General features: G+C 42.6%; 1 protein-coding gene across 5 annotated transcripts in view; it reads left to right on the top strand.

The window, feature by feature from the left end:
- LOC112253129 (echinoderm microtubule-associated protein-like 6) overlaps positions 1–24,464 on the top strand; it is a 120,301-nt gene that overhangs the window by 75,058 nt on the left and 20,779 nt on the right. For all 5 annotated transcript variants that reach the window (XM_024425084.2, XM_024425083.2, XM_024425081.2 and 2 more), the window contains exons 10-26: positions 6,644–6,856; positions 6,968–7,138; positions 7,522–7,628; positions 10,741–10,859; positions 11,526–11,712; positions 12,142–12,247; positions 12,366–12,459; positions 12,886–12,986; positions 17,697–17,899; positions 19,207–19,318; positions 19,753–19,880; positions 21,781–21,922; positions 22,335–22,487; positions 22,915–23,046; positions 23,155–23,243; positions 23,380–23,556; positions 24,131–24,335. In XM_024425084.2, the coding sequence (XP_024280852.2) occupies positions 6,644–6,856; positions 6,968–7,138; positions 7,522–7,628; positions 10,741–10,859; positions 11,526–11,712; positions 12,142–12,247; positions 12,366–12,459; positions 12,886–12,986; positions 17,697–17,899; positions 19,207–19,318; positions 19,753–19,880; positions 21,781–21,922; positions 22,335–22,487; positions 22,915–23,046; positions 23,155–23,243; positions 23,380–23,556; positions 24,131–24,335 (2,439 nt within the window). The remainder of the gene's footprint in view (positions 1–6,643; positions 6,857–6,967; positions 7,139–7,521; positions 7,629–10,740; positions 10,860–11,525; positions 11,713–12,141; positions 12,248–12,365; positions 12,460–12,885; positions 12,987–17,696; positions 17,900–19,206; positions 19,319–19,752; positions 19,881–21,780; positions 21,923–22,334; positions 22,488–22,914; positions 23,047–23,154; positions 23,244–23,379; positions 23,557–24,130; positions 24,336–24,464) is intronic.

Here is a 24,464-nt window from a genome sequence, read left to right as displayed (position 1 = left end):
CTCAGTGAGCTGTATACCGCCATAAGCAAACAGGGAAAAGCTCATCCAGAGGCGGCACTCTTAGTGGCCGGGAACTGTAATGCAGGGAAACTTAAATCAGTTTTACCTCGTTTCTATCAGCATGTTAAATGTGCAACCAGTGGGGGAAAAAATTCTAGACCACCTTTAATCCACACACAGAGATACGTACAAAGCTCTCCCTCGCCCTCCATTTGGCAAATCTGACCATAATTCTATCCTTCTGATTCCTGCTTACAAGCTCAAATTAAAGCAGAAAGCACCAGTGACTCGATCTACAAAAAAGTGGTCAGATGAAGCAGATGATGAATTACAGGACTGTTTTGCTAGCACAGACTGGAATATGCTCCGGGATTCTTCCTATAGCATTGAGGAGTACACCATATCAGTCACTGGCTTTATCAAAAGTGCATCGAGGACGTCAACCCCACAGTGACTGTACGTACATACCCCAACCAGAAGCCATGGATTACAGGCAACATTTGCACTGAGCTAAAGGGTAGAGCTGCCAATTTCAAAGAGCGGGACTCTAACCCGGAAGCTAATAAGAAATCCTGCTATGCCCTCCGATGAACCATCAAACAGGCAAACCGTCAATACAGGATTAAGATGAAATCGTACTACACCGGCTCCGACGCTTGTCGGATGCGGCAGGGCTTGCAAACTATTACAGACTACAAAGGGAAGCACAGCTGAGAGCTGCCCAGTGACACGGGCCTACTGCCGACTGTGTGATCACGCTCTCCGCTGCCGATGTGAGTAAGACCTTTAAACAGGTCAACATTCACAAGGCCGCAGGGCCAGACAGATTACCAGGACGTGTACTCCGAGCATGCGCTGACCAACTGGCAAGTGTCTTTACTGACATTTATCAGCCTCTCCTTGTCTGAGTCTGTATTACCAACATGTTTCAAGCAGACCACCATAGTTCCTGTGCCCAATAAGTCTAAGGTAACCCCGTAGCACTCACGTCTGTAGCCATGAAATGCTTTGAAAGGCTGGTCATGGCTCACATCAACACCATTATCCCAGAAACCCTAGACCCACTCCAATTTGCATACCGCACCAACAGATCCACAGATGATGCAATTTCTATTGCACTCCACACTGCCCTTTCACTCCTAGACAAAAGGAACACCAATGTGAGAATGCTATTCATTGACTACAGCTCAGCGTTCAACACCAATGTTATGATGAAACTGGTTCTCATGAGGACCGCCACTGGAAAGGAAGACCCAGAGTTACCTCTGCTGCAGAGGATAAGTTCATTAGAATTACCAGCCTCAGAAATTGCAGCCCAAATAAATGCTTCACAGAGTAAAAGATACATCTCAACATCAACTGTTCAGAGGAGACTACGTGAATCAGGCCTTCATGGCCGAATTGCTACAAAGAAACCACTACTAAAGACACCAATAATAAGAAGAGACTTGCTTGGGCCAAGAAACATGAGCAATGGATATTAGACCGGTGGAAATCTGTCCTTTGGTCTGATGAGTCCAAATTTTAGATTTTTGTTTCCAACCACTGTGTCTTTGTGAGACGTAGAGTAGGTGAACGGATGAACTCCACGTGTGGTTCCCACCATGAAGCATGGAGGAAGAGGTGTGATGGTGTGGGGGTGACACTGTCAATTATTTATTTTGAATTCATGGCACACTTAACCAGCATGGCTCTCACAGCATTCTGCAGCGATACGCCATCCCATCTAGTTTGCGCTTTGTGGGACTATAATTTATTTTTCAATAGGACAATGACCTAACATATCACCAGACTGTGTAAGGGCAATTTGACCAATAAGGAGAGTGATGGAGTGCTGCATCAGATGACCTGGCCTCCACAATCACTCGACCTCAACACAGTTGAGATGGTTTGGGATGAGTTGGACTGCAGAGTGAAGGAAAAGCAGCCAACAAGTGCTCAGTATATGGAACTCCTTCAAGATTGATTGAAAAGCATTCCTCATAAAGCTGGTTGAGAGAATGCCAAGAGTGTGCAAAGCTATCATCAAGGCAAAGGATGGCTACTTTGAAGAAGCTAAAATATAAAATATATTTTTATTTGTTTAAAACTTTTTTGGTTAGTACATGATTCCATATGTGTTATGTCATAGTGTTGATATCTTCATTATTATTCTACAATGTAGAAAATTGTAAAATAAAGAAAACCCCTTGAATGAATAGGTGTGTCCAAACTTTTGACTGGTACTGGACATATATTTTTTTATTCAATAAATTTCCTTCCCAGACAGCTGCACAAGCCTTCTAGTCACGACATGACCACTGTCTGAAACTCTAGACCAGTGGTTCCCAAACTTTGTATAGTCTCGTACCCTTTCAAGCATTCAACCTCCAGTTTCGTACCACCTCTAGCACTCTCAAATGTTGTTTTTTGCCATCATTATAAGCCTGCCACACACACACTATACGATACATTTATTAATCATAACAATGAGTGTGAGTTTTTGTCACAACTTGGCTCGTGGGAAGTGACAAAGAGCTCTTATAGGACCAGGGCACAAATAATAATATAATAATAATCTATAATTTTACTCTTTATTTAGCCATCTTACATATAAAACTTTATTTGTTAATCAAAAATTGTGAATAACTCACCACAGGTTAATGAGAAGGGTGTGCTTGAAAGGATGCACATAAGTTTGCAATGTTGGGTTGTATTGGAGAGAGTCTCAGTCTTAAATCATTATTATTTATTAAACTGTATTTAGTTTCATGCTAGTGAGGGCCGAGAAACCACTCTCACATAGGTACGAGGTTGCAAAGGGCATCAGTGTCTTAACATCGCGATTTGCCAAAGCAGTATACTCTGAGCGCAGCCCAATCCAGAAATCTGGCAGTGGCTTCTGATTAAATTAAATTTTCACAGAACCGCTTGTTGCAATTTGAACAATTTCAACAATTTCTCTTGTTCAGATATTGGTAAGTGGACTGGAGGCAGGGCATGAAAGGGATAATGAATCCAGTTGTTTGTGTCATCCATGAAAGTACCTGCGTAATTGCGCACCCAACTCACTCAGGTGCTTCGCTATATCACATTTGACGTTGTCCGTAAGCTTGAGTTAATTTGCACACAAAAAAAATATACAATGATGGAAAGACCTGTGTTGTCCTTGTTAATGCAGACAGAGTAGAGCTCCAACTTCTTAATCAAAGCCTCAATTTTGTCCCACACATTGAATATAGTTGAGGAGAGTCCCTGTAATCCTAGATTCAGATCATTCAGGTGAGAAAAAACATCCCCCAGATAGGACAGTCATGTGAGAAACTCGTCATCATGCAAGCGGTCAGACAAGTGAAAATGATGGTCAGTAAAGAAAACTTTAAGCTTGTCTCTCAATTCAAGAAAACATGTCAATACTTTGCCCCTTGATAACCAGCGCACTTCTGTATGTTGTAAATGCGTTACATGGTCGCTGCCCATATCAGGGGTGGCAGGGTGGCCTAGTGGTTAGAGCATTGGACTAGTAACCGAAAGGTTGCAAATCTGTTCCTAGGCCGTCATTGAAAATAAGAATTTCTTCTTAACTGACTTGCCTAAAATAAAAATCATTGCATATTGCAGAAAATACACCAGAGTTCAGGGTCCTTGCTTTAACAAAGTTAACCATTTTCACTGTAGTGTGCAAAACATCTTTCAAGCTGTCAGGCATTCCTTTGGCAGTAAGAGACTCTCGGTAGAAGCTGCAGTGTACCCAAGTGGCGTCTGGAGCAACTGCTTGTACCCGCGTTACCACTCCACTATGTCTCTCTGTCATGGCTTTTGCGCCATCAGTACAGATACCAACACATCTTGACCACCAAAGTCCATTTGATGTCACAAAGCTGTCCAGTACTTTAAAAATATCCTTGCCTGTTGTCCTGGTTTCCAGAAGAGGATATCTTCCTTAATTGACCCCCCATAAATGTAACGGACATATACCAGGAGCTGTGCCAGGCCCGCCACGTCTGTTGACTCATCCAGCTGTAACGCATAGAATTCACTGGCTTGTATGCGAAGCAGTAATTGTTTCAAAACCATGTCACTGATGCGTCGTGAAACAGTGTTTTTTGATGAAGGCGTATAGTTTATTTGGCTTTTTCCCCAGCATTGTCCCAGCCATATCAGCGGCAGCAGGAAGAATTAAGTCCTCCACAATAGTATGGGGCTTGCCTGTCCTAGCCACTCAGTAGCTCACCATATAAGCCACTTCTAGCCCCTTCTTATTAATGGTATCTGTTGCTTTTATACATGTCTTACTACTAGAAAGTTGTCTTTATCCTCGCTCAAAAAACCCCTGTGGCTTATTTTTGACATTGGCATGTTTTGTTCCTAAATGTCTGTGCAAGAGTTGTGAGATGGTACTTTTGCACATATAACACACTGTGTCTGAGGAAAGGCACTACTCCCAATATAAGTGAACCCCAAATCAAAGCAGTTCTCATCATATTTGTGCCTGTTCGGTGCTTTCCCAGGCAAGGGGGCAGTAACTCTTCGGCTGCATCAGATTCACAACTGTCAGTGTCCATGCTAGCTGGGCTAACAACAAATGTAGAATTACTGATGCTAGCATTGGATGTGCTCGTGGAAGCAGAACACCTTGTGTTGTCGACAGGTGCGGGTGTAGTACTGCTGGTAGTAGTGGTACTATCAGTAGAGTTGGTATGTGTCTCTATGGACACAGGCCTTACTTTTTTTACCATTTATCAATTTTCGAGCAAACGGAAGGAGGAGCAGCTACGTTTGGCTACATACGGACCGAGACGAACGGTTAATGTGATTTGGATATTAATTATTTGACTAGGCTACCTGTATTTGACATTGTGTTGTTATTTCGCTGAACACTCGATGGTTTAATTGTATTTTTGGCAGTGAAACGAGGCTACTCAGGTGAGAAAAAAAACTCACACAAATGTATACATATACTATCAGGAGTGCAACATGTGACACTGCTGAGCAGACATGGGTGAGAGAAATAGAGTTTGGTTGCACTTACATTTTTACTGTACATTTTCCTGGTATTTACTAGGGAAAATATTTGCTATCAATGGGTATTTATTATCCTCAAACATTACCTCAGCGTTACCTCAACATACCTTTGTGTTTGTTGCTTCACCTGATGCATTATTTTGCAATTATAAAAACCAAGGGAATATTCTCTTAAGTCAATTAGTTACATTAATAAATCGAGTTTTGAAGCATGGTAGATTTTCTCATTTCACTTGTACTATAGGGATGATAGATTACTCCTTCCCTGAGGGTTAGACTAACAAACCGCACGTACACACACACACACACGCACGCATGCACACCGACAAGAATACTCTGGCATGCTGAGAATCCTAATTAAAAAAGGAACTCCACAGGTGATACCAGCTTTGGACAGAAAAGAGCTTCCAGTTCTAGATATTCCTACCGCCTAAACCCTCCCTAACCCGGACGATGCTAAGCCAATTGTGCATCGCCCCATGGACGGCCGGCTGCAACAGAGCCTGGGCTCGAACCCAGAGTCTCTGGTGACACAGCTAGCACTGCGATGTAGTGCCTTAGACCACTGCGCCACCCAGGAGGCCACTGGAATTTCCTTCTTAATGCGTTTGAGCCAATCAGTTGTGTTGTGACAAGGTAGGGGTGGTATACAGAAGATAGTCCTATTTGGTAAAAGAGAAACGACAGTCCAACATTACTTTAACACATGAAGGTCAGTCAATGTGGAACATTTCAAAAACGTTGAAGTTTCTTCAAGTGCAGTCGCAGAAACCATCAAGCACTATGATGAAACTGGCCCTCATGAGGGCTGGCACAGGAAAGGAAGACCCAGAGTTATCACTGCTGCAGAGGATAAGTTCATTAGAGTTACCAGCCTCAGAAATTACAGACCAAATCAATTCTTCACAGAGTTCAAGTAACAGATATATCTCAACATCAACTGTTCAGAGGAGACTGTGAATCAGGCCTTCATGGTTGAATTGCTGCAAAGAAACCACTACTAAAAGACACTGATAATAAGAAGAGACTTGCTTGGGCCAAGAAACACGAGCAATGGATATTAGACCGCTGGAAATCTGTCCTTTGGTCTGATGATTCCATATGTGGTATTTTTTAGTTTTGATGTCTTCACTATTATTCTACAATGTAGAAAATAGTTTTAAAAAATTAAGAAAAACCCTTGAATGAGTAGGTGTGTCCAAACTTTTGACTGGTACTGTATATTAGAACAGTATACATGATCCCAATTTTAGCTTCAAGATGCTGTCAATTTGAAAAACCCGGAAGTAAATTGTGCTGATTTATTGGCATATTGAACCATGTCGCACGCCGTAGTTTAAAACGTCAATGGATAGTGCTAAAACAATGACGTCATATCTGAATTCTGCCATCTTTGTGCATGTTCACCATTAATACAGGAACAAAGGTTGTGTGTCTTAACACCTTCACTCATGTTTGTCATCATTACTTGTTTATTTCATGTCTTTTAGTTCTGACTAAGAACCTTAGCAGCGAGGTTAGTAGAGCTTTAACATAGTCACCATTATTTTAAAGTGTGATTATTTATGCAGAACAACCTGGTTTTACCTGTAAGATTCTGCCCATTTTAGTCCTCCCATCCTGTTTTTCTCCCTTGAAGTTGGGAAGCACCTGACCACTAAGGAGGAGGTAAAAGGGATCCACTGGAGCTCGTGGACGAGTGTGATTGGTCCAGAGGTGAGTGGGATCTGGCCCAAGTACACCAACATCTGTGACGTAAACTCTGTGGACGCCAACTACTGCAGCGCTGTGCTGGTTGCTGGAGATGACTTTGGCCTGGTCAAACTGTTCCGCTTCCCCTGCCTAAAGAAAGGTCAGTAAATGTTTTTGCAAATATACAATGTTGAGAGAAGGAATTATGTTGAACACTCCCCTTCTCTCATTTCACTTTGACTAGTTTTTCTTTGCCTGATGTTGTGCACAGGGGCAAAATTCAAAAAGTACATTGGCCACTCGGCCCACGTGACCAACGTGCACTGGTCTCACGACCTGCAGTGGGTGTTGACCACTGGCGGGTCCGACCATTCTGTGTTCCAGTGGAAGTTCCTGCCTGAGGGCATCATGAATGGAGGACTGGAGACCAGTATACCACAAGGTACAGTATACTGAGAGAATAAAACATTAAAAACGCCTTCCTAATATTGAGTTGCACCCCATCCCTTTTGCCTTCAGAACAGCCTCAATTCGTTGGGCATGGATTGTTTTATACACCCAGAGGAACCTGGGGCTTTGAAATGTTTATGAATGTACTGTATGGTTCTATTGAGAGGCCCCATATGGTCATGTAGAGCTGGTGCTGAAGTATTCTTGGGTAGATTTGTGTCTGAGCTATATGATTTAATGTACCTCACAACAGTGGTTAGGGGAGTGACTACTGTACACAATATTCATGATCTTGTCAAAAGCCAATGTAATGAGTGATTGTTGCACCAGTGAAAATCTGTTTCCTTGCTGTCTCCTGGTATCGGTTCCCTCTAGATGGACATGCAGACTCCAACAGTGAGGAGTCTGACTCTGATGTGTCTGATGTCCCGGAGCTGGACTCTGATATCGAGCAAGAGACCCAGATCAACTACGACCGACAGGTGGGTGTGTGGAGCACTGGAGGGAGTGCTATATGGGTCAGACAGAGAGTGGGTGATATCAGGTTTAGAGATGATACACCACGTGAGGGACACTGACAAAGTTCTATAACAGATGCCTTACATTGATGCTGCATTTGAGGTAGAGAGAGAATGAGTGTCAGTACAGGTGTCAGATCCTAATTTGACCAGTTTGGTCACCATAGCAAAATAATCCTGATTATAAAAAATAAGTGGTACTTTCTAACGGGGAAAATGTGTTTTGATAGACTACAGTAGACAAGTTTAAGTGTAAGCTCTAGTGAGGAAAAGAGAACTGTGGGTTTTCAGTGTTTTTTATCATGTAAATCACAAGGCGCATTTTAACTTCCTGCAGCGCATGAAAATTATGTGACAACAGAGTGATCAAATTAAGATAATACATATCTATTTGAGAATGACAGTTGAATAAGAGGAGAATATGCCCCCATTATAAAATGCTGTCAGAAAGAGAGAGAGACGACCACACACTACTCAAGGCCTAAACAATACCCTGTTAAAATACCCTCCAGTAAGTTGAGAGAGAGTCAATTGTTAGAACACCAACACCAGTTAGTGTTATCTGGATTGGAATAGCCCGTGTTAGTCAGGATGCCTTCAGCCATGATCTAGGATCCTGAGAAGTCATGAAAGTCAATCAAGGTAGCGAGTGGAGATATTCTGATATTGATTGATGTGAGCAGAGCGAGGCAGACGGAAGGGGAAATAAGATATTCAAATAGGCTCCTCTCAGCGGCTTTGTATGGGCTCAGCGCTGACTGAGGCTCTATTTTGTCGGAGAACGGCTGGGTTGTCATAGCATCCTTCACAAGCCTTATCTCCACTGGCAGCTGGGTCTGCATCTGTTTGCCTGACGGTGCGGGTTGGTGCCACACGTAGCGCTGCTGGTTTGTGCCACACTTAGCGCTGCCGGTTTGTGCCACACTCAGCGCTGCCATATGTTCTCTGGAGATACCCAGCCGTCGGCGCCCGCACTGCTTCATGACAGAACAATGAGTTGCCTGTTTAAAGTTTCAACAGTGGGGACAAAATATTATTATCTCTGCTTCTCTTAAGATTTAATTTTAGTCCTCATGTAATACTTGTTTAGTAGGTTGCATTTGATATCATTATTCGGTGGGTCCTATATCAGCCAGACAGTGGAGGATAGCAGGTTGACAGATGATGCACAATATGCGGGACTGTTGTTCCAGGTGTATGTAGAGGACTGTGTGTTGTTGTTACAGGAGGACAGTGTGTGATTTATATGATAACTATGTGTGATTGTTACAGGAGGACAGTTTGTGATTGTTACAGGAGGACAGTTTGATTTAGAGGAGGACTGTGTTATTGTTACAGGAGGACTGTGTGTGTGATTGTTACAGGAGGACTGTGTGTGTGGTTGTTACAGGAGGACTGTGTGTGATTGTTACAGGAGGACTGTGTGTGATTGTTCCAGGAGGACTGTGTGTGATTGTTCCAGGAGGACTGTGTGTGATTGTTCCAGGAGGACTGTGTCTGATTGTTCCAGGAGGACTGTGTCTGATTGTTCCAGGAGGACTGTGTCTGATTGTTCCAGGAGGACTGTGTCTGATTTACAGAAGGATTGTGAGCAATTTACAGGAGGACTGTGTGTGAGGAGGACTGTGTGTGATTTACAGGAGGACTGTGTGTGAGGAGGACTGTGTGTGGTTGTTACAGGAGGACTGTGTGTGGTTGTTACAGGAGGACTGTGTGTGGTTGTTACAGGAGGACTGTGTGTGGTTGTTACAGGAGGACTGTGTGTGGTTGTTACAGGAGGACTGTGTGTGGTTGTTACAGGAGGACTGTGTGTGATTTACAGGAGGACTGTGTGTGATTTACAGGAGGACTGTGTGTGAGGAGGACTGTGTGTGATTTACAGGAGGACTGTGTGTGATTGTTACAGGAGGACTGTGTGTGATTTACAGGAGAACTGAGTGTGATTTACAGGAGAACTGAGTGTGATTGTTACAGGAGGACTGTGTGTATGATTTACAGGAGGACTGTGTGTTTGATCTACAGGAGGATTGTGTGTGTGATTTACAGGAGGACTGTGTGTGGTTGTTCCAGGTGTATAAGGAGGACTATGTGTGGTTGTTCCAGGTGTAATAAGGAGGACTGTGTGTGGTTGTTCCAGTTGTATAAGTAGGACTGTGTGGTTGTTCCAGGAGGACTGTGTGGTTGTTCCAGGAGGGCTGGGTGTGGTTGTTCCAGGTGTATAAGGAGGACTGTGTGGTTGTTCCAGTTGTATAAGGAGGACTGTGTGTGGTTGTTCCAGGTGTATAAGGAGGACTGTGTGGTTGTTCCAGGTGTATAAGGAGGACTGTGTGGTTGTTCCAGGTGTATAAGGAGGACTGTGTGTGGTTGTTCCAGGTGTATAAGGAGGACTGTGTGGTTGTTCCAGGTGTATAAGGAGGACTGTTTGTGGTTGTTCCAGGTGTATAAGGAGGACTATGTGTGGTTGTTCCAGGTGTATAAGGAGGACTATGTGTGGTTGTTCCAGGTGTATAAGGAGGACTGTGTGTGGTTGTTCCAGGTGTATAAGGAGGACTGTTTGTGGTTGTTCCAGGTGTATAAGGAGGACTATGTGTGGTTGTTCCAGGTGTATAAGGAGGACTGTGACTGTTTGTGTGGTTGTTCCAGGTGTATAAGGAGGACTGTGTGGTTGTTCCAGGTGTATAAGGTTCCAGGTGTATAAGGAGGACTGTGTGTGGTTGTTCCAGGTGTATAAGGAGGACTGTGCGGTTGTTCCAGGTGTATAAGGAGGACTGTGTGGTTGTTCCAGGTGTATAAGGAGGACTGTGTGTGGTTGTTCCAGGTGTATAAGGAGGACTGTGTGGTTGTTCCAGGTGTATAAGGAGGACTGTGTGGTTGTTCCAGGTGTATAAGGAGGACTGTGTGTGGTTGTTCCAGGTGTATAAGGAGGACTGTGTGTGGTTGTTCCAGGTGTATAAGGAGGACTGTGTGTGGTTGTTCCAGGTGTATAAGGAGGACTGTGTGTGGTTGTTCCAGGTGTATAAGGAGGACTGTGTGGTTGTTCCAGGTGTATAAGGAGGATTGTGTGTGGTTGTTCCAGGTGTATAAGGAGGACCTTCCCCAGCTGAGGCTGCAGAGCAGAGGGAAGAAGCAGCAGGTCGGCTCCCTGAAACGCCAGAGGGGCCCAGACGAAGCCCTTCGTCTGAAGTTTGTCCACGGGTAATGGGTTCTTATGACAGGTCTTATTGGTCTCATGATCCTCAGAAACATAGTCATACGTGGGTTTTAGGTATCATCTTCTCAAAGTCAAATTGATTGAGATGACAAGGACAGATTTATTGTATTGAGATGAAATTAGGTATTTCCATCGTGAAGAAACAATCTCTTCCTCTGAAATGTGCCTGTGCATCAGCTGTTTGAATATGCAAATCCCTTTTCAAAGCTGTAGTTTAAAATATTGTTTTTGTGTGAAGCAGTTTAAGTTACTGATTCAGCACTAGCAATCCTTTAAGACTTCTCTATAGCAGCTCTAATACTCCCTTTTTGTCAAATGTAAAGACCTCACAGTGGGGGAGGGAGAAATATTTCAGCGTTTGAGCGATTAACTAAATGCCACACATGACACATTTGATAAAAATTCCCCACACACACCACAGGGTTCATCTGACACTTAAATAGGCCATGTGGGGAGAGACGGCATATGAACTGTGATTTCAGCTCTTATCTGATTGTCACTTTCTCTAGTCAGCTTTCCCTAGGTGGATTTAACTCCGCTTAATTTAGTATAATTGTGATTGTTCATTGTGTTTGCAGTCCTGTTATCTTTTTTTTCACTCTCTCTCTCTGTGTGTGTGTGTGTGTGTCTGTGTGTGTATGTGTGTGTAGGTACCGTGGCTACGACTGCAGAAATAACCTTTTCTACACTCAGGCTGGGGAGGTCGTGTACCATGTGGCAGCGGTGGGCGTGGTCTACAACAGAGAGCAACACAGTCAGCGGTTTTACCTGGGCCACGATGATGACATTCTCAGTCTGACTGTACACCCACTCAAAGACTATGCAGCCACTGGACAGGTTCTCTCTCTTTCTCTCTCTCTCTTTCTCTCTCTCTCTCTCTCTCGCGCTCTGCTTTATTGTCAGGAATGGGTGGTTGCCACTGTTGCCAAAGCAATGTATATGAAGCACAGGATGTTGGTGGCACCTTAATTGGGGATAACGGACTTGTGGTAATGAATGAGCAGAATGGGTGGAATGGTGTCAAATACGTCCAATTCATGGTTTCCAGGTGTTTGATGCCATTCCATTTGCTCCGTTGCCCATAACAGCATGTCTGAGCAATAATATATATCAACAAAAACAATCATACACTCTCTCTCTCTCTCTCTCTCTCTCTCTCTCTCTCTCTCTCTCTTTCTCTCTCTCTTTCTCTCTCTCTTTCTCTCTCTCTATTTCACTCTCTCTCTCACACACTGATCTTAATCACCTCTTTGTGAATGTGTCCAGGTTGGCAGGGATCCAGCCATCCATGTGTGGGACATCCAAACCCTGAAGTGCTTCTCCCTGCTCAAGGGCTTTCACCAGAGAGGAGTGTGTGCTCTTGACTTCTCCGGTATGGCTGATGTGTTTTCCTGGGCCAAAAAAGTATTCTTTTGTAAATGTGTTGGTGTTCTGTCCCTAGTCCGTTATGATTTCAAACTAAGAGTAGCTTGTTGTTCCTCTATTTGCAGCAGATGGGAAGAGCCTGGTCTCAGTGGGCATTGATGATCACCACTCTATCATATTGTGGGACTGGAGGAAGGGTGAGAAGCTGGCCACTGCAAGGTACTAAAAGCTTTTACACACCAGCTGAAAGCTGCTATTAGTGTGATCAGTGCATTTAGACATTTAGAGTTATTACACAAACCAGGTTTCATAAAATAGTCCAGCTAAGCCGGGTTCAAATCGTTTGAGTTTTCTTTCAAATACTTTAGCTGCACTTGAATATACTTACCTGGCACATTGGAACCTATGGTATAGTGTCAAAAGTGCAAACCCCGCCATACTCTAGGAAGGCTCAATCAAGTGCTCAAAGTATTGGAAATATATCAAATACTACTTGGACTCAGGTCTGTTGTCTTAATGTTAACACATTTGTAGGGACAGCCAGGAGTTTCTTCTGACTGCATGAACTGACCATGAAACACATAAGGCTCTATGTATTTGAGAGGACAGCATGTGAAGTGGATATTCTATCTCTGTTCTTCCCAGGGGACACAAAGACAAGCTGTTTGTGGTGAAGTGTAATCCTAGCCTCATGGACAAGCTGGTCACAGTGGGAATCAAACACATCAAGTTCTGGCAGCATACAGGTCTGTCCTACTGTTCTGCCTGACTGTCTCTTTCATACTATCGGTCTCTCTCATAATATCAGTCTCTCTCATACTATCAGTCTCTCTCATACAGGTCTGTCCTACTGTTCTGCCTGACTGTCTCTTTCATCTATCGGTCTCTCTCATAATATCAGTCTCTCTCATATAGGTCTGTCCTACTGTTCTGCCTGACTGTCTCTTTCATCTATCGGTCTCTCTCATAATATCAGTCTCTCTCATACAGGTCTGTCCTACTGTTCTGCCTGACTGTCTCTTTCATCTATCGGTCTCTCTCATAATATCAGTCTCTCTCATATAGGTCTGTCCTACTGTTCTGCCTGACTGTCTCTTTCATCTATCGGTCTCTCTCATAATATCAATCTCTCTCATACAGGTCTGCCCTACTGTTCTGCCTGACTGTCTCTTTCAACTATCGGTCTCTCTCATAATATCAGTCTCTCTCATACTATCAGTCTCTCTCATACAGGTCTGTCCTACTGTTCTGCCTGACTGTCTCTTTCATCTATCGGTCTCTCTCATAATATCAGTCTCTCTCATACAGGTCTGTCCTACTGTTCTGCCTGACTGTCTCTTTCATCTATCGGTCTCTCTCATAATATCAGTCTCTCTCATATAGGTCTGTCCTACTGTTCTGCCTGACTGTCTCTTTCATCTATCAGTCTCTCTCATAATATCAGTCTCTCTCATACTATCAGTCTCTCTCATAATATCAGTCTCTCTATCAGTCTCTCTCATACTATCAGTCTCTCTCATACTATCAGTCTCTCTCATAATATCAGTCTCTCTCATACTATCAGTCTCTCTCATATAGGTCTGTCCTACTGTTCTGCCTGACTGTCTCTTTCATCTATCGGTCTCTCTCATAATATCACTCTCTCTCATACAGGTCTGTCCTACTGTTCTGCCTGACTGTCTCTGTCAACTATCGGTCTCTCTCATACTATCGGTCTCTCTCATACTATCGGTCTCTCTCATACTATCAGTCTCTCTCATAATATCAGTCTCTCTCATACTATCAGTCTCTCTCATAATATCAGTCTCTCTATCAGTCTCTCTCATACTATCAGTCTCTCTCATACTATCAGTCTCTCTCATAATATCAGTCTCTCTCATACTATCAGTCTCTCTCATATAGGTCTGTCCTACTGTTCTGCCTGACTGTCTCTTTCATCTATCGGTCTCTCTCATAATATCAGTCTCTCTCATACAGGTCTGTCCTACTGTTCTGCCTGACTGTCTCTTTCAACTATCGGTCTCTCTCATAATATCAGTCTCTCTCATACTATCAGTCTCTCTCATACAGGTCTGTCCTACTGTTCTGCCTGACTGTCTCTTTCATCTATCGGTCTCTCTCATAATATCAGTCTCTCTCATATAGGTCTGTCCTACTGTTCTGCCTGACTGTCTCTTTCATCTATCGGTCTCTCTCATAATATCAATCTCTCTCATACAGGTCTGCCCTACTGTTCTGCCTGACTGTCTCTTTCAACTATCGGTCTCTCTCATAATATCAGTCTCTCTCATACTATCAGTCTCTCTCATACAGGTCTGTCCTACTGTTCTGCCTGACTGTCTCTTTCATCTATCGGTCTCTCTCATAATATCAGTCTCTCTCATACTATCAGTCTCTCTCATACAGGTCTGTCCTACTGTTCTGCCTGACTGTCTCTTTCATCTATCGGACTCTCTCATACTATCAGTCTCTCTCATACTATCAGTCTCTCTCATAATATCAGTCTCTCTATCAGTCTCTCTCATACTATCAGTCTCGCTCATACTATCAGTCTCTCTCATACTATCAGTCTCTCTCATACTATCAGTCTCTCTCATACTATCAGTCTCTCTCATACAGGTCTGTCCTACTGTTCTGCCTGACTGTCTCTTTCATCTATTGGTCTCTCTCATACTATCAGTCTCTCTCATACTATCAGTCTCTCTCATAATATCAGTCTCTCTATCAGTCTCTCTCATACTATCAGTCTCTCTCATACTATCAGTCTCTCTCATAATATCAGTCTCTCTCATACTATCAGTCTCTCTCATAATATCAGTCTCTCTATCAGTCTCTCTCATACTATCAGTCTCTCTCATACTATCAGTCTCTCTCATAATATCAGTCTCTCTCATACTATCAGTCTCTCTCATATAGGTCTGTCCTACTGTTCTGCCTGACTGTCTCTTTCATCTATCGGTCTCTCTCATAATATCAGTCTCTCTCATACAGGTCTGTCCTACTGTTCTGCCTGACTGTCTCTTTCAACTATCGGTCTCTCTCATAATATCACTCTCTCTCATACAGGTCTGTCCTACTGTTCTGCCTGACTGTCTCTGTCAACTATCGGTCTCTCTCATACTATCGGTCTCTCTCATACTATCGGTCTCTCTCATACTATCAGTCTCTCTCATAATATCAGTCTCTCTCATACTATCAGTCTCTCTCATAATATCAGTCTCTCTATCAGTCTCTCTCATACTATCAGTCTCTCTCATACTATCAGTCTCTCTCATACTATCAGTCTCTGTCATAATATCATTCTATATCATACTATCAGTCTCTCTCATACTATCAGTCTCTCTCATAATATCAGTCTCTGTCGTACTATTAGTCTCTCTCATACTATCAGTCTCTCTCATACTATCAGTTTATATCATACTATCAGTCTCTGTCATACTATCAGTCTCTTTCATACTATCAGTGTCTGTCATACTATCAGTCTCTTTCATACTATCAGTTTATATCATACTATCCAGTCTCTGTCATACTATAAGTCTCTTTCATACTATCAGTCTCTGTCATACTATCAGTTTATATCATACTATCCAGTCTCTGTCATACTATCAGTCTCTTTCATACTATCAGTCTCTTTCATACTATCAGTCTCTTTCATACTATCAGTCTCTTTCATACTATCAGTTTATATCATACTATCAGTTTATATCATACTATCAGTTTATATCATACTATCAGTTTATATCATACTATCAGTTTATATCATACTATCAGTTTATATCATACTATCAGTCTCTGTCATACTATCAGTCTCTTTCATACTATCAGTCTCTTTCATACTATCAGTCTCTTTCATACTATCAGTTTATATCATACTATCAGTTTATATCATACTATCAGTTTATATCATACTATCAGTTTATATCATACTATCAGTTTATATCATACTATCAGTTTATATCATACTATCAGTTTATATCATACTATCAGTCTCTTTCATACTATCAGTCTCTTTCATACTATCAGTCTCTTTCATACTATCAGTCTCTTTCATACTATCAGTCTCTTTCATACTATCAGTTTATATCATACTATCAGTTTATATCATACTCTCAGTTTATATCATACTATCAGTTTATATCATACTATCAGTTTATATCATACTATCAGTCTCTGTCATACTATCAGTCTCTTTCATACTATCAGTTTATATCATACTATCAGTTTATATCATACTCTCAGTTTATATCATACTATCAGTTTATATCATACTATCAGTTTATATCATACTATCAGTCTCTGTCATACTATCAGTCTCTTTCATACTATCAGTTTATATCATACTATCAGTTTATATCATACTATCAGTCTCTTTCATACTATCAGTTTATATCATACTATCAGTTTATATCATACTCTCAGTTTATATCATACTATCAGTTTATATCATACTATCAGTCTCTGTCATACTATCAGTCTCTTTCATACTATCAGTCTCTTTCATACTATCAGTCTCTTTCATACTATCAGTCTCTTTCATACTATCAGTCTCTTTCATACTATCAGTTTATATCATACTATCAGTTTATATCATACTCTCAGTTTATATCATACTCTCAGTTTATATCATACTATCAGTTTATATCATACTATCAGTCTCTTTCATACTATCAGTCTCTGTCATACTATCAGTCTCTCTCATACTATCAGTCTCTGTCATACTATCAGTCTCTTTCATACTATCAGTTTATATCATACTATCAGTCTCTTTCATACTATCAGTCTCTCTCATACTATCAGTCTCTGTCATACTATCAGTCTCTTTCATACTATCAGTTCATATCATACTATCAGTTTATATCATACTATCAGTTTATACTATCAGTTTATATCATACTATCAGTCTATATCATACTATCAGTCTCTTTCATACTATCAGTTTATATCATACTATCAGTCTCTTTCATACTATCAGTCTCTTTCATACTATCAGTCTCTTTCATACTATCAGTCTCTTTCATACTATCAGTTTATATCATACTATCAGTTTATATCATACTATCAGTTTATATCATACTATCAGTCTCTGTCATACTATCAGTCTCTGTCATACTACCAGTCTCTGTCATACTATCAGTCTCTGTCATACTATCAGTCTCTGTCATACTATCAGTCTCTGTCATACTATCAGTCTCTGTCATACTATCAGTCTCTTTCATACTATCAGTCTCTCTCATACTATCAGTCTCTCTTTCTAGCTCCTCTCCTCTCATGTCCCTGTTTTTCTTTCAAGTATATCCTTCTAGGTGTTTTCACACTGTAATTGTGTCTTTAGGAAAGTGTTCCACCCTGTCATTTTTTGAATGAACATTGGAACAACTCTGTTTTGTCAGGCGTGGTATGTTTGTGAAAATCAACTGATGTATGTGTGAGTTTCTAATGGTGTGCTGTCTCTACAGGTGGAGGCCTTATGTTCCAGCGAGGCGTCTTTGGGAACCTGGGGAAGCTGGAGACAATGATGTCAGTGTGTTATGGTCGGACAGATGAGCTGGTATTCTCTGGAGCTTCCACAGGGGACATATACGTCTGGAAGGAGCCCGTGCTGCTGAAGACCATCAAGGCCCACGACGGACCTGTGTTCGCCATGTACTCCCTGGACAAGGTATTCTACTGGGTGTCAGCCCTGTCTGATAACAACAGACTGTTGGTCAACTAGTTTTCACTAACCTTATAATCTCATAATAATCATAATCTTATAATAAGATCATCATCTGGAAGGGCTCTGTATTGTACTCTGGTTTCCCCACACCCACTTGGTGTAAATATTGAATTGTCTTTCTTCCCATTGACTCATAAATGCCCTATAACTGCTCTATGAGGACTTCACCATATGGAATTGATGTTATGTTGTCCACTAGAATAATTTCAGAGTGATATTGTTGCCGCTGGCTGTAGTTATGGATGTGTTTAACTATAATTGGCCTGTAGTTGAGGAAGTTATCAATATTGTAGTGCTCTGATGAGGAGCTTTGGAGAGACTTGATGTGTTGAGGCATGGTGGTTATTGTGTTTGGGAGCAAACACAGCATCATTAGGCAGCATGATTAAGCCTCACATAGATTCCTCGTTTTCCTAATTGACCATTTGCAGCCTGTCATTTGACTGTGTGCAAATACTATGTAGTCTTAATGACCGATGGAAACCTTGGTGTGTATTCTATCATGCATCTCCCTCCTGATGCTGAGATTGGATTAATTAAATGGATTGTCTCCCATGAACTTCTGGTCTGTTGAAAATCATTATATCGCTATTTACTCTTACTAATGAAGACTGGCGTGATTATAAGCAGTCAATCCTATCTCTTGTCTTCAGTCCATGATAGTGTTTTTAATTAAATATCTTATAGTGTTTTCTCCCTCTCGTACAAATAGATTGTCTATTTATTCGCAATCTCTTCAAGTAGAGATGCCTTAGATCAAAACAAAATATTATAGTCCCATTAGATGTAACATTTATGTGATGCTGTTTCCAAAACCTTTCATCAGAGAAGCAGTCTGAAGGAGGGCGTTCCTGGGGGAGACCACCACTGAATTCCTGATGTGTTGTTGTTGCTGCTGCTTCAGATCTTTGACAGGCCCTGTCTGGTAGTAGAAGTCATTGCAATTCCCAACTGCTTCTGTTTGTTGTGAAAGATGTCAGAGACAGACAATGTTTTTGATCTGTCTTCCCTCCATCCATACCTTCCTCCTGCACTTCCTCATCCAACACTTCCTTCTCAGTTTCAAGACAAACGGACCCCCTACCATCCTTCAGCGGTTCAGACAGACCTCTTGACAAGCTGTCAGGCGGAACATTAGCGTCGATCAGAGCCCCTGTCTCATCCGGCCCTCGTCACTGTTAGTTTTCCTCAGTGGGGTTGTCAGTGGTGGAGTACCTTGGGTGACGTCCCTCTGCTGTTGTTCCCTCCAGGGCTTTGTGACAGGTGGGAAGGACGGAGTAGTGGAGCTGTGGGACGACATGTTTGAGAGGTGCCTGAAGACATACGCTATCAAGAGAGCAGCCCTCTCCCCTGGATCTAAAGGTAGGAAACCACATGTTTGACTCCTTTTTATTTATTCCATTCCAGCCATTACTATGAGCCTGTCCTCCTATAGCTTCTCCTCTCACCAGCCTCCATAACACTCCCTACAGTAACTGACAGTCAACCAAAGTCCTTGACAGATACAGAAACACTATCTGAGAAGTACTGAAATTCTCTCTTAAAGGCAACCTCTGACCCTGTAAAACACATACCTGTATCAGGAAGCGTAATGTGTTTGAAATTTGACCATAAACGGTCAATAGATACTCTAGCCATCATTGAGCACTGTATCTTCCTCTAGTTAGTGCTGCCATCTCGTGGCCTCATGTGAAAATGCAAAGAATGTTACTTCTATCTGCTGCTATCGATCTGGGAGGATTTCACTGCTACGGCTGTACTTGGTCTTTACAGTGCTATTTGTGTGTGTGTCCCAGGTCTGCTCTTGGAGGACAACCCCTCCATTCGTGCCATAACTCTGGGACATGGACACATCCTGGTGGGAACCAAGAATGGAGAAATTCTTGAAATCGACAAGAGTGGACCCATGACCCTGCTAGTCCAGGTGTGTGTGTGTGTGTGTGTGTGTGTGTGTGTGTGTGTGTGTGTGTGTGTGTGTGTGTGTGTGTGTGTGTGTGTGTGTGTGTGTGTGTGCATACAGCTGAAACACCTAGAGTGGGGTATTTTTCCATTTCAGTTTATTTTTCCTAATTTGGGTTGGAGGACACATTTTTACAGCAGCCTTCAGGTGTTGCCTGTTCTCCACTGACTGTTTCTTGGTGTGTTGGCTTGTTACTCAGGCTTCTTGATGTGTTGGCTTGTTACTCAGGCTACTTGATGTGTTGGCTTGTTCTACAGCCTTCTTGAAGTGTTGGCTTGTTACTCAGGCTTCTTGATGTGTTGGCTTGTTACTCAGGCTTCTTGATGTGGATTGTTATTCAGGCTTTCACACATCAGGCTACTTGATGTGTTGGCTTGTTACTCAGGCTACTTGATGTGCTGGCTTGTTACTCAGGCTACTTGATGTGCTGGCTTGTTACTCAGGCTTCTTGATGTGTTGGCTTGTTACTCAGGCTTCTTGATGTGCTGGCTTGTTACTCAGGCTGGCTTGTTACTCAGGCTACTTGATGTGCTGGCTTGTTACTCAGGCTTCTTGATGTGTTGGCTTGTTACTCAGGCTACTTGATGTGTTGGCTTGTTACTCAGGCTTCTTGATGTGTTGGCTTGTTACTCAGGCTTCTTGATGTGTTGGCTTGTTACTCAGGATTCTTGATTTGGAGGCTTGTTACTCAGGCTTCTTGATGTGTTGGATTGTTATTCAGGCTTCTTGATGTGTTGCCTTTCACACATCAGGCTACTTGATGTGTTGGCTTGTTACTCAGGCTACTTGATGTGCTGGCTTGTTACTCAGGCTTCTTGATGTGTTTGCTTGTTACTCAGGCTTCTTGATGTGCTGGCTTGTTACTCAGGCTACTTGATGTGCTGGCTTGTTACTCAGGCTTCTTGATGTGTTGGCTTGTTACTCAGGCTACTTGATGTGTTGGCTTGTTACTCAGGCTTCTTGATGTGTTGGCTTGTTACTCAGGCTACTTGATGTGTTGGCTTGTTACTCAGGCTTCTTGATGTGTTGGCTTGTTACTCAGGCTACTTGATGTGTTGGCTTGTTACTCAGGCTTCTTGATGTGCTGGCTTGTTACTCAGGCTTCTTGATGTGCTGGCTTGTTACTCAGGCTACTTGATGTGTTGGCTTATTCCTCACTTCCTCTACTGCAGGGACTACAGTCGGAAATAAATCATTGGTTATCCGAGGCAACCTTTTCTATCTGACAGTCTGCTGCTTGGCTGGCTCCGAAAAGCCCTGTGTTCCCTCTTGATTATCCGGAATGGTCCATAGCTTAATATCTCAACACCTTATTAGTGTGTCTCTTGGCTGTGTCACAAGGATTGTGTATGGGCTCTGTGGTGCTGCTGCGTACATGACAGTTACAGTGGTTGGTATTATGAGTGTGTGCGACCGTGTGTGCGTACGTGTGTGTGTGTGTGCGTGTCTATGCTTATTTGTGTGCATGTGTGGTTCTGATTGTCAGTGCATCGCTGTGGTAGTTCCCTTTTATGGGTGCAGAGCAGCCCTTACAGCTCAGAGTCAGAGCCTCCACGACTCCTTAGCAGTCAGGTACGTGTGCTCTGTTGCCATGGTGAACAGACCTGATGGGGATGGGTTATGAAGGATCAGTATGGAAGTGTTGTTGAGTTAAATCGCTGCTGCTATCTGGGATGGATTGGGGCTTTTGTTTAGCCTCTCACTCAAACTCCACGTCAATATGAGCACAATGTATCGTTCTGAGACAAAAGAATGAATTATTTTGTGGGTGACAGATGTGTCAAATGGATTAGGAGTAATGGTTCAGGGCATGTCAACTGTGACTGACTAACAGTTGTGTGTCCATCTATTGCTATGGTTACAGGGTCACATGGACGGCGAGGTGTGGGGTCTTGCTGCTCACCCCCTGCTTCCCATATGTGCCACAGTGAGTGATGACAAAACTCTGAGGATATGGGAGCTCTTCACTAACCACCGCATGGTGGCAGTTCGCAAACTTAAAAAAGGTACTGCTGAATGTTGATATCTTCCTTGACTAATGAGTCATTAACTCCCATAATCCTCAACAAAACATACAGATGTAGGATTGTAATTTGAGCAAGTTTGCTACAGCAGGAAAATAACTCTGCAGCAACAGGAAATGTGGATTAGAATTAATGGACATTTTTTGTAGGGGTTGATACATTTTTCGTAAGGGCAAATCAAGTCTGAAATGTCTGTGAAAATTACAAACTTTAGAAGCCTTTTAAAATTAAAATACACTCCAAGTTTACATTTCCTGGTTTGCAGTAAAATTCTCAGCAACAAAAGAGGGATCAAATTAAGATCCTACATCTGTAAGGCACTCTAGTGTCTGTCAGTCTATATCTGTATCTCCATTTTGGAAGTGTTTAACTCTGTGTGTGATGTGTGTATCAGGTGGAAGATGCTGTGCCTTCTCCCCTGATGGGAAAGCCTTAGCGGTGGGCCTCAATGATGGTAGTTTCCTGGTGGTGAACTCTGACACCCTGGAGGACCTGGTGTCCTTTCATCACAGGAAGGAGTCTATCTCTGACGTCAGGTTTTCACAAGGTAACCTTTGACATAGACTCTGTACTATCAGCCGACTGGATCACTTATCATTGATGTGTTCATTCACTGCTGTTTGTATTTCATAACACTGATAATACGCATGGGTATTTTATTAGTAAGGTTAATTTGAGTTCAACAGTTCCTAATATACACTCTTAGAAAAAAGGCTTCCAAAAGGGTTATTCGGCTGTCCTCATAGGAGAACCCTTTTTGGTTCCAGTGAAAAGGGTTCAACCTGGAACCAAAAGGCTTCTACTTGGCACCAAAAAGGGTTTTCCAAAGGGTTCTCCTATGGGGACAGCCGAATAACCCTTTTAGGTTCTAGATAGCACCTTTTTTTCTAAGAGTGTGTTCAGTGAGGTTTCACTGAATAGCATTATCTCCCACCTGGCTGAGGTGTTGATCACTGGTTCTATGGCTTCCTTAGACGCTGGTAAATACCTCGCTGTGGCCTCTCATGATAACTTTGTGGATATCTACAATGTGCTGTCCAGTAAGAGGGTGGGAATCTGTAAAGGAGCTTCAAGCTATATCACTCACATAGACTGGGACTCTCGTGGTGAGTTTATGGTGTAAATGCAAGAGGAGCATGAATTCTCCTTAGTAGTCTATAGATACAAGTTCCATTTTGTCCTTGGATTCTGAAAAAGTACATTTTTTTCTGTAGGTAAATTGCTGCAAGTAAATTCAGGTGCCAAAGAGCAATTATTCTTCGAAGCCCCAAGAGGGAAGAGACAAACCATAAGAAATTCTGAGGTGAGAGACCCAACTGAGATTGTTATTTTTCTCAGCTAGAAATCAAAAATGTATGGACACTCCATGATAACAGGATGCAGTATTTAACACACTGTGTGTGTGTATGTGTGCGTGCGTTCCTGTTTCCGCCTGTCAGATAGAGAAGATGGAGTGGGCTACCTGGACGTGTGTCCTGGGCCCCACCTGTGAGGGGATCTGGCCCACCCACAGTGACATCACAGACGTCAACGCCGCCTCGCTCACCAAAGACAAGAAGCTGCTAGCCACCGGAGACGACTTTGGCTTCCTCAAGCTCTTCAGCTATCCAACCAGGGTGCGACAGCTCAGTACACTTGCGCTAGTGTTAATTTACATTTTACTCACTTGAACTGAAATGGAATTAATCCCAGCGCTGGTACATGTCTCAGTTGTTGACTCAAGTTGAATGTTGTCTCTTATTTCAACTTGGTTCAATGTTGTCTCTTGTTTCAATGTTGTCTCTTGGTTCAACTTGGTTCAATGTTGTCTCTTGGTTCAACTTGGTTCAATGTTGTCTCTTGGTTCAACTTGGTTCAATGTTGTCTCTTGGTTCAACTTGGTTCAATGTTGTCTCTTGGTTCAACTTGGTTCAATGTTGTCTCTTGTTTCAATGTTGTCTCTTGGTTCAACTTGGTTCAATGTTGTCTCTTGGTTCAACTTGGTTCAATGTTGTCTCTTGGTTCAACTTGGTTCAATGTTGTCTCTTGGTTCAACTTGGTTCAATGTTGTCTCTTGGTTCAACTTGGTTCAATGTTGTCTCTTGTTTCAATGTTGTCTCTTGGTTCAACTTGGTTCAATGTTGTCTCATGGTTCAACTTGGTTCAATATTGTCTCTTGGTTCAACTTGGCACCGTCTGCTCCCCCCTCAGGGTCAATATGCCCGCTTCAAGAAGTACGTGGGCCACAGTGCCCATATAACCAACGTGCGATGGGCACAAGATGACGCCACGCTACTGACGCTGGGCGGAGCTGACACAGCACTGATGATTTGGAGCCTGGAGAGAACCGGAGAGGGTCACAGGGAGAACCCTGTGGACAGTGAGGAGTCAGACGATGACATTGAGGAGGACGGAGGTAAACGCCAGCCTTTAGACTACTGATCCATACAGTACAGTAGTATACAATACTACTATATACATTAGTGCTTGTGGGCGGAAGGTAGCTTAATGGTTAGAATGTTGGGCCAGTAACTGAAAGGCCGCC

The sequence above is a fragment of the Oncorhynchus tshawytscha genome, linkage group LG06 (genome assembly GCF_018296145.1).
Source record: "Oncorhynchus tshawytscha isolate Ot180627B linkage group LG06, Otsh_v2.0, whole genome shotgun sequence".
In the NCBI taxonomy this organism is placed as follows: Eukaryota; Metazoa; Chordata; class Actinopteri; order Salmoniformes; family Salmonidae; genus Oncorhynchus; species Oncorhynchus tshawytscha.
This window is presented reverse-complemented; position numbering and strand designations above follow the sequence as displayed.